At 50.8% G+C, this 14,567-nt stretch overlaps 4 protein-coding genes across 4 annotated transcripts; all 4 read right to left on the reverse strand.

Moving 5' to 3' along the window:
- Window positions 1-814: 814 nt before the first annotated feature.
- On the reverse strand, window positions 815-2,494 carry PFICI_13964 (uncharacterized protein; the record flags this gene model as incomplete). Its single annotated transcript, XM_007842545.1, has 1 exon — window positions 815-2,494. The coding sequence occupies one exon, from the start codon at window positions 2,492-2,494 to the stop codon at window positions 815-817; it is 1,680 nt and encodes a 559-aa protein (XP_007840736.1).
- A 713-nt stretch (window positions 2,495-3,207) lies between these two features.
- On the reverse strand, window positions 3,208-5,888 carry PFICI_13965 (uncharacterized protein; the record flags this gene model as incomplete). Its single annotated transcript, XM_007842546.1, has 2 exons — window positions 3,208-4,034; window positions 4,094-5,888. 2 exons carry the CDS (start codon window positions 5,886-5,888, stop codon window positions 3,208-3,210), a joined length of 2,622 nt encoding a protein of 873 aa, XP_007840737.1.
- A 2,973-nt stretch (window positions 5,889-8,861) lies between these two features.
- PFICI_13966 (uncharacterized protein) lies at window positions 8,862-9,459 on the reverse strand (the record flags this gene model as incomplete). Its single annotated transcript, XM_007842547.1, has 2 exons — window positions 8,862-9,174; window positions 9,320-9,459. 2 exons carry the CDS (start codon window positions 9,457-9,459, stop codon window positions 8,862-8,864), a joined length of 453 nt encoding a protein of 150 aa, XP_007840738.1.
- Window positions 9,460-10,917: 1,458 nt separating this feature from the next.
- On the reverse strand, window positions 10,918-14,051 carry PFICI_13967 (uncharacterized protein; the record flags this gene model as incomplete). The annotated part of the gene is made up of 9 exons (XM_007842548.1): window positions 10,918-10,986; window positions 11,054-11,522; window positions 11,608-11,726; window positions 11,784-11,848; window positions 11,996-12,006; window positions 12,127-12,373; window positions 12,476-12,893; window positions 12,961-13,039; window positions 13,102-14,051. The coding sequence occupies 9 exons, from the start codon at window positions 14,049-14,051 to the stop codon at window positions 10,918-10,920; spliced, it is 2,427 nt and encodes an 808-aa protein (XP_007840739.1).
- Window positions 14,052-14,567: the final 516 nt, after the last annotated feature.

Genomic DNA, 14,567 nt, shown 5'->3' on the forward strand with positions numbered 1-14,567 from the left:
TTGTATGTAGAAGTTTACAAGTGGTCTCAATTAGGTTTGGTTTTGATTTGTAATATGGTGATTGGGTCGTGGTTGTATGAATTGAAGAAAGAAGTGTGGTGTAGTGTAGAAAAGGCAAGCCAAGGATCTATTTAAGTAATACTCCGCAACTAGAGCGGAGAAGAGCATATGAGTCTCAAAGTTCACTTGGACCTCGGATCATTCCATTATGGCAAGGAGGAATGGAGAAGGAGGAGGAGCAGGTGGCAGAAGCCGTGGTGGTTCCCGCTCCGATGACGTTGTAGCATATCCTCAATTGTTTTCTCTACTTATTCCGTGTAGGAGTGCCGACCAACCAGTAGTTGCTGGTTAAAGTATAGTACAAAAAGTCACACAGCGCTTTGAAAAGGCCCCAAGGTCCAATTAGGAGAAAGAGGGGGGGGGTTCTTGTTTGATAAACTTCAAGCATGCATTGCGGTCCGCATCCCGCATGTGCATAGATGTTGGAACCACTGCTGATATGCAGTGTAGGTATGTAATGTATACTGGCTTCGGGCCAGTGATCAGGCGGGCAGCGGAATCGGAATTGGTGATGGATTTTTTGGAGGGGAAAGAGGGCATCTAAGCGGTTTTTGGAATCGTCCGAAAAGTATAATGCTGCTCTCCCCGCACTTGTCAGTTGTCTTGATCCACTGGACCGGGACCAGGAATCTATGCGATATGTTTGGTTACCGCCAGCCATTTGACAAGTACTTTTACAAGGATGCACAGCATGATGATGCCCCGTCCCTCTTGTCGTCTGGGACTTTGCCGTCTGAATATGATTCGGGTGTTTTCAAGTCGGCATTACCAAGCTTCCCGAACGTCGTCCTGTTGATACAATTTCGAGACTCAAATCCCATATTTGGTCGATCCGATTGAACCCGCCTTTAACATTGATGAATCTCGAAATGCCCGGAGCATCTACAATCCTCAGCTCGCATTCGCTTTTGCCCCGGAACTGCGCATCTAGACTGTGACGCTTGAGATTTTCCTCCTGTGCCCATCGCTCGTGATTAAAGCTGGGATAGACATCTGGGCTAGTGACACAATACCAAGGTGTCGAGTATTGATCGAGGCCAAAGAACACCACCAGGTCGCAGCGCTCCTGGTCTCTTCTTCCTCCCGAATAGCAGTAGGTTGCATAGCCGACGGCATTGAGGAACCCGCGAGTGATAAAGAGGCCCGAGTTGCTCTCGATCTGCAATCGTGGGACAACATGTTGAAGCTGGAATGAGGGTCCCGCCGTGCTTGGTATACGAATCGCATCATATTGGACAGTCTGGAGCGAAGCCATGGTTGCCGCCGTCACACTTGTTGCGAGATACAGGTCTGTCGCAAGCGACTCGGCATACTTGAAGGGGAACACGTCGTGCAGAATCTCGGGCCTTACCCTCACGAATATGCCTCCACCAATGTGCCGAATGAAGATGGTCAGCACTCTGCGAACTATGGCGTTGAAACGTCTATCGTGGCAGTAGAGGTTCATTAGAAAGTTGGACGAGTTGTCTTCGGGCAGAATGTTTATCAAGGTAATACGAATGCCCTTGTTGGTGATTGTGTACTCTTGGTTGTACGCACTCGCTTTTGGCTCGATGAATTTTGCGTCACCGAATTCACGAGGAGATTGGGCTAATAAACCCCGAACGGCCTCTGCATCAGTCATCTGGTGGCTTGTATGGGTCTGTTCTTCGAATGTATAGGCGGCTCCTGCAAATGTTGTTGATACCTCGGCCCGCCAAGCAAAAATTGTCAGATCATTATTATGTCTGATGATTTCCTCCTGTAGGCGAATAAAAGCCTTGGAGCCCTCTCCATAGAGTAGGGGCATATTTATTCCAAACAGACCCATCAAGCAGTACGCCGTATCCTCGATCCGCGTTGTCTGGCGCTTGGATGCCCAGCACATTTTTTGGCACACAGGGACAAGACGCAGCAGGTCGTCAATGTTGGCACCATTCCGTTGCAGAATCTCACACGGGATGCCCGTTGTCCAGCTCAGCCCCAAGCTCAACTCTTCCCGGGTCTTGAGGGGCTGCCAGAGGCGATTGAAGAAGACGACCGTGTGCGGTGCAATGAGCTCCTGGAGCGTCCAACCCCGAGACATCCACCGGGACCTGTCCAGCAGCTTTGGGTCGAGCTCGCCTCCGATGAAGACATCTTCGAGAAAGGCATAACATATCGCCGAGCGCGCATACCATTGGAACATGGAATTGATGGCTTCGCTGAGCTCGGCGCTGCTCGACTTGTCAATGCAGCACGTATCGACCCATGCGTATTCAATTCCCTGAGACCACGCCGTCTTGCAAGTTTGCTGGATCTTGTACCAACCGGCCATGAACTCGGCCGCTGGAGTGCCAAAATCCTCGTACGTGACTTCTCCCTCGCGCCAGGTATGCGAGAGGATGGCATATGGGGGAATGTTGTCCCCAATAAATGGCACCAGGCGCATTTCCCGACAGTGTATGAGTCTCATCTCGGAAGTCCCGGTTTCGCCTTGAAGAAATTGGTAACACAAAGTAAACAATCAAAGTTCAATGGGAGGTCCAAGAACCCACAAGTCCTAGAAGACTGGATGCGAGATCACTAAGAACAGCAGCTGAGAGGGGGAAAGGAAGGAAGCCAAGGAGGCGCTCAGCCTCACCGTCACGTGTTTCCCTGCAGCACAGCTGAGGATCGTTCAACATGGATTGATTGAATCAATTGATGCTCAATTAAATCGTAGCTTGAATATTCGCCAGGGCAACTCGCTATGCTATCAACTTTAAAAAAAAAAAAAATTGCGCTTGACCATGATGCTATATCAAATTGTGGATGGTTGGATGGATGAAAAACAAAGGAAAATGGGAAGATGACAGCGCGTGCTCTTGGCGCATTGTAAATGGGTGGGTGGGTATACATAATAGGGATCATGCTCTCTTTCTCTCTCTCTCTCTCTCTACCTTGGGGTATCAGAAAATGTACAAAAAAAAAACTGAAAATAAAAACCAATCTCTTTTTCTTTCCCTTTCTTTCTGTTCCGGGAGGTCAAAAACATTACCCCGTTTCATTTCAACGCCAGTTCCTCTGATGCAAATATGATGTCCTTTTTTGCTGTCTTTTTGTTCTTCCGAAATCCTTTTGAATGAAAATAGATGCCGCCCAAAAATATATAATCAAGGGAAAGAAAATTCCTCTAAAATGTGTTGATCAATAGAAAAATATCAATTCGTTTTTCACATGTATCCCGGCGTAGGACGATTCCTGACGGCTGGCGAGTTTCTCATGATGGGATAGTCCGTATTGGCCCTCAGCGGCGGCCCCCTCGGGCTGGGGCTGGGTCCCCGCGGCAGCATCGTCTCCCCCATCGGGACGCCGAGCTCGGTCCTCTTGACCGGCGTGCTGGGCCGCGCGTTGGTGGGCGTCCACGGCCGGCTGAACGACGGCACGGCAAATGGAGAAGACGGGGGCGGTGCCGGCGCAAACGGGGACTGCGTCCGTACTACTGGCATCGCGGCTGGCGACTGGGTTCGCACCGGCAGTGCTGCTGGTGATTGAGATCGTACCGGCAGTGCTGCTGGTGATTGTGTCCTTATTGGCAGTGTTGCCGGAGATTGTGTCCTTACCGGCATTACTGCCGGGGACTGAGTCCTCACTGGTAGTGTTGCTGGTGATTGTGTCCTTACCGGCATTACTGCTGGGGACTGAGTCCTCACTGGCAGCGTGGCTGGGGATTGAGTTCGCACCGGCAGGGCGGCGGGCGACTGTGACCGAACTGCCGGTAGTGCTGGCGACTGGGCGCGGACCGAAAACGCCGGTGACTGTGCCCGCATTGGCAGTGCTGCTGGAGACTGCGATCGTGCTATCGGAAGAACTGGCGACTGCGTGCGCATCATGAGGGCCGGGGATCCCGCCCGCGACTCTGGCATCGGTATCGACGGGGCAAAGAGGGGCCACTCCATTCCTCCAGGCGGTGCCATGTGGCTCATTGGGGGTGGTAAGAATAGGCTCTCTTCCAGATCTGCCTGCTGCTGGGGCTTTTCTGGAGAGGCTGGCCGTGCCGGAAATTGGAAGCCTCTATCGAGCGTCTCTCTACGTGGGTCGTCCTTTTTCGATGCCACCGGTTGATTGTATGCCAAAGGCCCGCTAAGGGGCATGATGGGACTGTCGGGTGGTGAAGCCGGGTTTGACAAGGGGCCTTCTGCCGGTATTATCGGACTGTCGGGAGGCGACCCTGCTGAAAGAGGACCTCGACTTGGCAATATTGGGCTGTCGGGGGGTGAGGAGCCAGCCGACAGAGGCCCGTGGCTGGGCAAGATGGGACTGCTGGGAGGCGATCCGGCCGAAAGCGGGCCACGGCTCGGCAGTATCGGACTATCAGGTGGCGATCCGGCCGAGAGGGGACCAAAGCTCGGCAGAATTGGGCTGTCTGGGGGCGAATTAGCAGACAGAGGGCCCTCTGTTGGCAATATTGGGCTGTCGGGCGGCGAGATGCTCGAGAGCGGTCCATGGCTTGGTAATATCGGGCTGTCGGGCGGCGATCTCAAGCTTGATGGAGTAGATCCGCGTTCTGGAATTTCGATGACTGGTCGTATCGGAGCCACACCGTATTCGTTTATAGTCGGTCGACGAACTCCTGGCCGCGAGGGCCGACCTTGAGCACCAACGGCGGCAGCGGGCACGCCGGCCCGCGCCCGACCGAGAGGCGTGGGAGTGCGACCAAAGGGGCTCTCGGAGCGCTGTCTTGGTGCGACTGGTGCACTGCTCGGGCCCTGCACTGTTGCTGTGTGGTTCAAAACGGTTTTTACCTTGAGCGGCGCCGGTCGCTCTGCGCGCGGCTCGCTGGACGACCTCGGAATTCCCTCGCCATTTGCTCGTAGCGACTTGTCAAAAGCCTCAATCATCTTTTCCAGACTTCTCTTCTTGGCAGGACTGACAGTCATGGTCTCCCGTTTGGCGCGTACAGTCTGTACGACTGGTCCCTCGGGTTCGCTCAAAGACCGCGTCCCGCTGTCGTTGCTCGCCCGAGGAAGAGATGGTGGTGGGGTCGGGACGGATACTGGACTCTCGCACAGAAACTCGTCGACAGCCATGAGCTCTCTCAGGGTTGAAGGTATGTTTCGGTTACTACCTCTACTCGAAGGCCGGCTGTCCGCAGCAGCTGGCATAATCGGTTTCTCCAAATCCCTGACAAAGAGTCCGTCGCCGTCGACAGATGTCGTCATGCTGCTTGCCATACTGGCCGATGGTGCCGGAGAAGGGGGCTTTCGAAGCGCACTCCTAGGAGGTATGGCTGGAGTCATGGCCGGACTCGGGGGTGCTTTGACTATATTCAAAGCCTTTGGTACGGATTGCATGTCGTTGGTTCCCGGCGTCGTCATCATCATCATGGGTCCTTCGTCTCTCGCCAACGGCGACCGGCTCAGTGGTGAATGAGTGAGAGGCATGGGCATGGCCGACGGGTCTCTGGCAAAGTGGACGTCGAGAGGGTTGACCCGAGGCTTTTGCCGCCCACTAGAGGGCGGCGGAGGAGGAGCGCCAGCGTCCAAGGACGACATGAGGGTTGGAAAAGAGTCCATTCGTCGCATGCGTATATCTGGAGTCGACCTCACCGACTTGAGCTGCGGCGGTTGTCCTGGCCCTCTACCAGGGCCTGGTCTCGAGAGATCGTGCATGCTGCTTGGAGCCGACGATTGGTTGGCGGTGTTATAAAAAGCTTGTATCGCGTGAGTATTCGGTGTCGAGTGAACGGGCAGCGAAGCACTAGATTGTGGTGTTGGCCGCACACTATGACTGCTTGGGTGTTGAGAATCTCCTTGGCCTCCACTGAAATGAGCAGCGCCCAGCGCATCCCGGCCCAAATTGCTTGGTGGTTGTGGAACAGATCTCATGTTGGATGGGTCTGGTCTTTATTTTTTGGATGCTCGTCGAGTCAGCAAAGCCAGACTTGGGCACAGGGAGGCTCCGGTAAGAGCCAATATTATTAGAGTCCTTCTCACCTCTTCTTTTCCACCCCAATCTTCATTCCGAGAATGGAGACCATGCCGCCCACCATTCATTCGCTACCGGACCACGCAGAGGCCCAGTCCCGAGTCCTCGCAATCACCAGAAAACCGGATATGCCCCAATAGATTCCATAAAAAGAATCCCCCCAAATTGAAAAGTTATCGCCATGCGGAAAGAGACACACTCGAGGCTCCCACTTTCGAGAGGAGGAAAGAAAGAAAAGACAAAAAAACAAGCCTAAAAAAGACCACAAAAATTCCCAACGGCACTCGGGGAACCAGTCAAACGCAGGGTTGAGGTGGCCGGCGGGGATCCGAGCTGTTCTGTCGAGGCTACGGCCGTCGCCGATCACAATCCCCAAGCGGGAACTGGACGACAGAGAAGTAAGTGTATGTATGAGCAGGAAAGCCTTGCCCCGAGATCTTCAATTTGTTGACCGAAAATCAACGTGTCCCGATTGGTGATAATCCCCGTTCCCACCAAATTTTGTGGTTGACTGTGTGTTCAAGACTTGCAGCAACCAGAACAGTAAAGATGCATTACCCGACAAGACTTTTTTCTTGGAGGTTCATGTGCTGCTTTTGATCGGAAATACGAAAAAGTGACCCAAACTTCACGATGCTTGGCGTTATTAACAACTAAGGACGGGAGGGTCCTTCAATTTGGGCCCTTGTCTCAGAAGAAATAGGGGCGGACTGTGTTGTGGTTTACGGAGTCAGTCAGGGGGTCTTTGCTTTGATGGATCATGGGACTCGGTTGCAGGATAATGTATATTCGGCGCGGGGACAGGACATGATAGAAAAATAAAAATAAAAGCATGGACGTTTGAGAGGGTGTTTTCCCTCTACATGTTACAGGAAAATAACAAGCATCAAAAAAAAGACAAAGAAGTTGAAGTATTTGTAAATTGACGAGACTTTTTTTACTAAATTCCATAAACAGAAAACAAGCAATCACTAGCCTCTACTCTAGGTGAACTCTTTTCAGCTGGGTAGCCGCCAGAAACGAGATGGTCAATACGGACAGTCTTGGGTGAGGGACAAAGGAAAAAAAAAAAAGGCACCAAGCCAATATGAGTTGGCGCAAGAGGGATAGAAATTTAACTGGGTCCCTAATGTGGTATCGCTTGTCCACTAGTAATTCGTACAAATGGGGACCCAGCTAATCGGGACCCAGCCCGAACAACACACAACTGGTTACGCGGGTGGGTAAAAGAAAGAAGGGAAAGCCGGGGTCTTGCTTTGCAGCAAACATGGCATGGCAACATGGGTAATGGGGGGGAGTGGGTTGCATCCGTATGAAAGAGGCGGCCACTGTCTGTTCACAAGGAGGAAAGGGAGCAAGGAGGGAGAGGAGAGGAGAGGAGCATATTCGGCTAGAGCCGCAGAAGCCGTAGAAGGTTGATGGAATCCCGCGAGGAACATCTGGCGTGTTTCCTTTTTCTCCTTGGCCGAGGCTATTCATAGTATTGGATCATAAAACATTTGGGCTTCTTCGCTTGACTAGGGGGGGACGTTGTTTGACTTCGTGTCATGGACGGGACGGTCGCCTTCTTTGGGACGTTTCTGTTTACGACTTGACTGTTTGTGAAATAGGCCTGCTCTTCAGCGATGATGTATGCCATGTGAATACGAAGTCGGCATACGCGTACAGGCGGCGAGTCCAGTCTGCTGACAGGCAGAGAATGAATAAGCCCCAAACACTCAACGCTCATGCCTTTCCGGTATGATCGACGACTCCGCTCACCATCATACACAAGTACAATAGTACAACACGGAGCAAAGAAAAAAAGACAAAAAAGAAAAGAGGGACGGCAGCTAAAGGGTTGCATTGATATCTTCCATTCGTGCATCAACTTATCAATTCTCCTTGCCTCCGAGTGCAACGTGGTAGTAGCGATGGGTGGAAATAGGAGAAAAAGAACAAGAACCATGGTGTTGGCAACCAAAAACAAAAAATGATAGGACCAGAGCTCCTCGTCGCAAAGTAATGAACCCAAACCAGTCCTCACCCCCATTGGTTCGTGCTCTAATATGACAGGCTTTAGTCTCAGCAACGGTGGCAGATCTAGTCAGGAACAGGGGTATAAGCCAGAGAGCTGTCAAATAAGCGTACATAGTAAAATCATGCGCCAAGACTTCTTTTTTGGCGAGCGGATCAAAAAGAAGAACTGGCATTTTATTAATGGACAAGAACTTGCAGTGGATTTTCCATCAGAGAGTCGATTCCACATGACATGTTGGCTCAGCATGTGATATAGAAAGTCGAGAGATGAATGGTGTTCTCACGTTGATTGCTGCTATATTATATACCCGCTTATCGTTTTTGGCGAGTATCCATTCCGCATCCAGGCAGGTCAGGTTCCCGGTTGGGCTACGGAGATGCGCTCGGCTAGTTATAATCCATGATTCGCAGATACGCCCAAGCTGATTTATTCGAATTCCTACTCGTCACTTCTTTAGTGGTGATTTATCAGGTATCGTTTGCTGTTATCCTTTAGATTTCAAAAATAAGCCATGTTACCTTGTCTCTTCCTGTGATCCGATGTTTCAAACTTCTGACTAGTGGATGAAACGGCCCATTCACTCGACAGCCTTAAAGAAGCTCACGCCGGTATCTAGGTATAAATGTACCTAGTTTCACTCTGTGCTAACTCGTCAATAATGCGATATCAATATTAATTTGCAGCATTAGAAACAAATTTGAGATAATGTAAATTGAGAGTAAAATTTTCGAAAGAAATATTGGAGAATAACAGAAGTATACAAAGAAATTTCTGCCTTTGTTTATCATCACTTCGTATATAGATCTAGGCTTGGCAGAAATAAAGACCTTCTGCTTATATCCAGTCCTTCCACCTAGTCCAACTGTGTCTCGACAATGAAATCGCTGGGCCCATTGTAGACATAAGGGTGGCTGCCCAGAACGAATTCGGGCTGCTGGTGGATCTCATCAGCCGGGATATCGTGAGTAGCAAACTGCTCAGTGACGCTGTCCCAGATCTCCAGGGTCGCACCGTCAGAGCCTGCGTCTCCTTTGGGCGTCCAGGAGAAGGAGAAGGTGTCTGGATCACATGCCGTCTCGGGAAGGGATCCGAGAGGTGCACCAGTCTGGTTGGAAGTGGCGTCGCACTGAGCAGACTGGGTAGAGGTTGTGACGGTAAAGGAGTAGCTGTCTCCTTGTTAGTAACTGCGCCAAGGCCAAGATCACACTCTGTTTATATTTGGCGGCCGCCGGTGATTGTGGATTCGACGGCCGTTATATATATATATATATCACAGACAACAGGAAATAAAAAGATCTCATATCAACTTACTGGGTAGTAAGAGATCCTTGTGGTCCCGGGAGCGAGGAGGCGCTAAGGCCGCTCACTGTCCACTCGGCATCTTTCTCAATGCTTCCCTGGGCAGCGGAATAGCCCAAGAAGCAGGCAGCAGCAATGATAAAGGTCTTCATATTGACTAGGAGAAGGAATATAGCTCAAGTTGAGAATGAATTGAAGTCTTGGAAGTGCGGGGTGGTCAAGTAAGTGTGGACTAATCGAACCTTGATAATGGGACTGACATTTTGACCAGCGAACTCTTGGCGTTCTTATAGAACTCCCCGAGTCCTCAAAACGGGAGTGTCGGGCACTATCCCCAGTTTCCGGCCTTGAGCTAGGCATCATGAGAGGCTTCTAGGATGAATTCCAGTTCGGCCCTAGACGCAATGGACAGACAAACGGTGGCGCTTTTCGCGTGATGGAGTGTCTCAGCTTACAATACTGTTTGGGGAGCTAATTTTCGTAGGGAAACCTTAGTCGCCAGCAGATAGAGTGGCACGAGCTGAAGCTTTTTTGCACCGTCAGCGCGGGTAGCCCTACGCCGCAATAATCATCACCGTCAGCGGAATGGCGAGGGATCCGAGACGGGGATTCAGATTTCATTGGCTCTCTTGTACGAGGCTGGCGCCAAGGATAACGCTCCCGCGTCAGTCAATATTTGATATATCTGGGCACGGCAGTTTATACCAGTGCCTTGCATGCTTGGGCTGTTCGCGTGAACGATCCAATTAGAGCCGCACTTTTCAGTAGGCAGAGACTCCTCGCATTCGTTCTCAGAACAGCACTTGTACTGCTGCAAGTAATTAGAGACAGGCTGATCTGACCTCATATTGCCGGTTTTGGCTTACCGAGCTCACCGAGTTGTATCCAGGGCCCTGGATGTTGGCGTATAAGCCTTTTTGTGGCGTCAATCATGAAATCAAATACCGGGGTATAGACGAAAGTATTACCCTGCGGATACGCACCGGACCTGAGCCAGTCACTTGACAGGCATACTTTTGGTTCCTCGATTGAGGTGACTACTGTTCACTGGACAAGCATAAAGGCACATAAAGGCGCATCCAAGTGCCTGCTACTTTCTGCTGCTGATTAGCAACAGACTCGTGGAACTTCCCCAGGTTTTCCAGAAAAAACCCACGCGTGATCTGCAACTCTGCGGATTAGTCACATTCAAGCATTCAAGTAGAAAATCTTGTGATCTGCAGGCCCTAAATGCCGGCTGCGCGCAGGATCGTCATTACCATAATCACTAACCTCTAGTGGCCACTGGGCTGGGATTACAAACACCTGAGACAAGGGTTTAGACGAAGGCTGACTGTTGATCACTACGAATGCAGAACATGAGTACAAACCCGTTCGATCGGGTTACGGTAAAATGGTTTATTTTGCGAGCGCAGGCTGCATTCATATACTAGTTGGGATACTTCTGAACTCGCTTGGACAAAGATGTCGTCGTTTCTGTTCAGAGACAGTTAATACCAAGAGGCATCTCATCCGATAGGCGCAACGGGGATAAGCTATCCTGGCAACTGTGTTCTGACTTTGGCCACGGTATCTAGTATCCTTGCAAACCTTTTCATGATATCGTCACTCTACCAAGACGTGGGACCAAATGTTTCTCCATCGGGTACTGTCTTGAGCCAAGCATTGTACCCAGCATCCTACGTAGCAACACTTATTAGTACCGCACTGGCATAAAGCATACGTCATCGTGAATTCAGTACTTACAAGAGTGTTGAAGACATCAACGTTACCCCACCATTGCGGAATATCGACACCAGGTAGCGTAATGGCAAAGAAGATGACAATGGTGCTGATGATGAGACCAGCGTCCAGGCCCGCCGCCGTGACAAAGTTGTAATTGTGCCACCAGCCCCGGTATCGGTTCTTGAGGACGTGGTTGAAGAGGATGCCAAAGAGGGCCCAGGTCGAGAAGCTGAGCGGCGTGGCCGGGGGCAGCCAGCCCATGGCTCCCAGCATAATCGGCGCGTTGAGGTGGCGGACAAAGCCGAGGCGCAGCTTTCGCATGGCAAACCACAGAATCACCGGCAGACAGGCACCAATCAGCCAGAACCAGTTGAACTGCGCGTAGATGGAACCCGGACCGAACATGCGATGAGGTCCGATTACGCCCCAGACTATGGACGAGGAAAAGAAGGTCTTGCCGTTGGGGCAGCTGAACTTGGATGGCTGGGTACTGAGAGGGGTATATTGTGTTAGTCATGATACTCCAACATAAATCATTGGTTGCCATTTATGAATATTTCCCACGGAGAACTCACGTTGTGCAACAATCAGGAATATTGCCCAGGGTCCAGTTCATGGTAGCAATCTGCACAAAGACTGCCCAGATACTTGCTATTACCTGACACCAAAAAGTGGTCTTGGGCGGAATTTTCATCTATACAAATCATGTCAGCGTCTTAAAGGCATGCTATAATCAAATATGTAAACTTACGTAGTGTGCCATTTTAAGATCAGAGCTGTACGTCTGAGCCTGTCCAAGGACAATAGTAGAGTAAACTATAAGAAAAGTTAGCAAATGATTTCGAGACCTTTTCTTCTCCTTTCTCTCTCTCTCTTTCGTTCTTTCTTCTGAATCACCCAAAGAAAAAAGACAAAAGAAAGAAAAGAAAAAGCTTTTGGCCACAACTTGGTTAAACCGCGTACCTTTAAACATCCTACAATAACATGTGTTAGCACCTGCCTTTTCATACGGATAAGTGAGGCTGGAATCATTCTCTGAAGCATCATATCGGGAAACATTTGCTCGTGAGACAACCAAGGAGAGGATCACATACATTACCCCTATGGGACGTCCTGGAATCATGAACCCTGCCAAAAAGGGCGATAGGACATTGAGTGCCAATGCAATATTCGAAATGGCCAGGACCGAGCAAGTGGGAATGACAAATACCAAAGCCAGAATGATCGAGACAAAATAGGTCCACCAGGGCAGCTGGGAGTCGTATGCCAGACAACAAGCCAAGCCCATGGCAGTAGTAATGACGAATAAGATTAAATACCAGTAGTCAGGCGCTTCTGGGTCTGCGCAAATGAGGTTAGTAATTGTTGTTTTCACATTGTCGTTGGCATATACAATGTCTTGTGAGATTAGGTAAGCCGGGACCGCCCCAAAGACACACTTACACTTCTTCATCATTTCCAGGTGCACATCTGGCTCCTGATTGCGAGCTGCCTTGAATCTGTACCAAATCTCCTTGCCGTGGAACAAAGCAGTGTGAACGAGGACAGCCGTCAGGGCGGCAAAGGAAAGTCCATAGTTGAGCGCAAAAGTAGGCGCGAGGAACAGCGGAGAGTAGCTGGTATATTTCTCCAGGTTGAATGTGTGATCGCTGTTGAGAATCCTGCTGACATTGTACGAGCTTTGGGTGTTGTCAAACGTCGACGAAGTCACCATGGGGAGGTAGTCGGCGTAGACGGCTCCAGTATATGTCATGCCGATACTGGTAAGAATCACAAAGACGAAGAGTCCAATCAGAGTGTTGATGTGAGTATGGACTGGAGCTAGTAGCGGATCGCCAAGATAGGCGTTCACATATGTCCACTATAGGATAAACGTCAGCTTCGACCTCTTTCCCAAGATGGCACTTTATCGTCTACCAATCTCTTACATCAAACGTAATGGGAATCAAACTCAATCCAGTGAAACCGCCAAATAGCTGGTTAAGCACAACATTATTCGGACGAATCCTATGTATGAATATCAGTATCCAAAGCTATTTTCTTCACAATCAGTTGCGCCGTGTACTCACCACGTAACAAAGGCAAATACTGATAGTCCTTGCCATAACACTCCGGGAATCCAGTAGTATATGAACATGCCGCACAGCACATAGAAGAAGTACCGATATCTGCTGATCTGCCAGCCATTGGCCTCCGACTTGTCATGCTTGCTCTTGTCGTGGAGCGCATAAAAGAGCGCCGTGTTGGAAAAGATACTCGGCCACATCATGGCGGACGGCCAAATCAAGAACCGTCTAAACATGCCGGCAAACGAGATACCAATGAGCTGGGAGCTGAGCGTGAACAAGATGGCAAAGCCCCATCCGAGATTAATGTTGTAAAACGGCTTTCCCTGCAGTGCGAGCAGGGCGTCGGTGCTATAGGCATACCCGATGGAAACATTGGCCATCAGGGTAATGACAACGTGCTCCTTGATGGTAAAGGGCCCCGTGTTGAGCGTCCACTGCGCGCCAAACGTGTTAAAGACGCGGGTGGGCATGACTTTTGCCCAGAGACAACCGATTGGGTATACCAGCAGCTGCACCACGACAGACGGGAAACTGATGGCCGGGCTCCGCATGGACAGAAACATGTTGATGCCGCTGCCGATGGTGACAAAGATCATGCCCAGGACCCACGCCCGGACCGTATTGGCAACCTCGCCGCCGTCCGTGTTGCGCACGGCGGCGCGGACCTCTGCGTACGGCGAGTCGTCGGTAAAGAGCGCGTCGGCCTCGAGTATCTCGTCGGCATCGCCATGGTCAAGGGCCTTTTGGAGGGCCTCGAGCTTCTCCCGGGGGAGATTGGGGTCAAACTGATGGGCGTGGGCAATCTTGTTGAGATCCTCGGCGGCGGCTGATACGTCTACATCTTGCGCAACCTTGGTCGCCTTTTTGTCGTTGCGATCGTCTTCAGATATCGTTTGTGTGATTTCGGCCGCCGGCGGCGCAGCCGATGTCGACTTGAAGGGGTTTCTCATGATGGTCAAGACGGCAACTATAGAAACGACAAGACAAGCGACGACAAGAACCGCCAAGTACTGCGGCGTTCTTGGTCGGCATATTCGAGCATATTAATTAACACGATCGCCTACCCCCCCGGCCCGACCCCGACCCCAACAACCACCCCCCCAGCCCGTCGCATCGTCCCGGCTCTCGAGATAGACAACTGAACAATGTTACAATAGCACAGTCAGTCAGTAGCACAAGACATAGCTGTGCCTTGCTCGGGTTGGTATTGCCTATCTTTCGGATACGGTCGGTCTGGTCTCCCCCCTCCATGCCGAATTGCGGGGAGTATACCTTATCAGACTTCCGCTTGTGGTTTAGCCACGGACCAGGACTCCATGTTGAGCTTGCGTGTGCTTTTCAATGGTGGGATATTCAGTTTTGGTTGGAGTGCAGATAAGACGTGTTCCAGACTGCGGTACACTGCTTGTCTATGAAAGGGTACTTTGTCCAGACCAATCGCAGATGTGCCAAGAGCTCATTAGTTG

This window comes from Pestalotiopsis fici, assembly GCF_000516985.1.
Source record: "Pestalotiopsis fici W106-1 unplaced genomic scaffold PFICI_Scf_12, whole genome shotgun sequence".
Taxonomy (NCBI): domain Eukaryota; kingdom Fungi; phylum Ascomycota; class Sordariomycetes; order Amphisphaeriales; family Sporocadaceae; genus Pestalotiopsis; species Pestalotiopsis fici.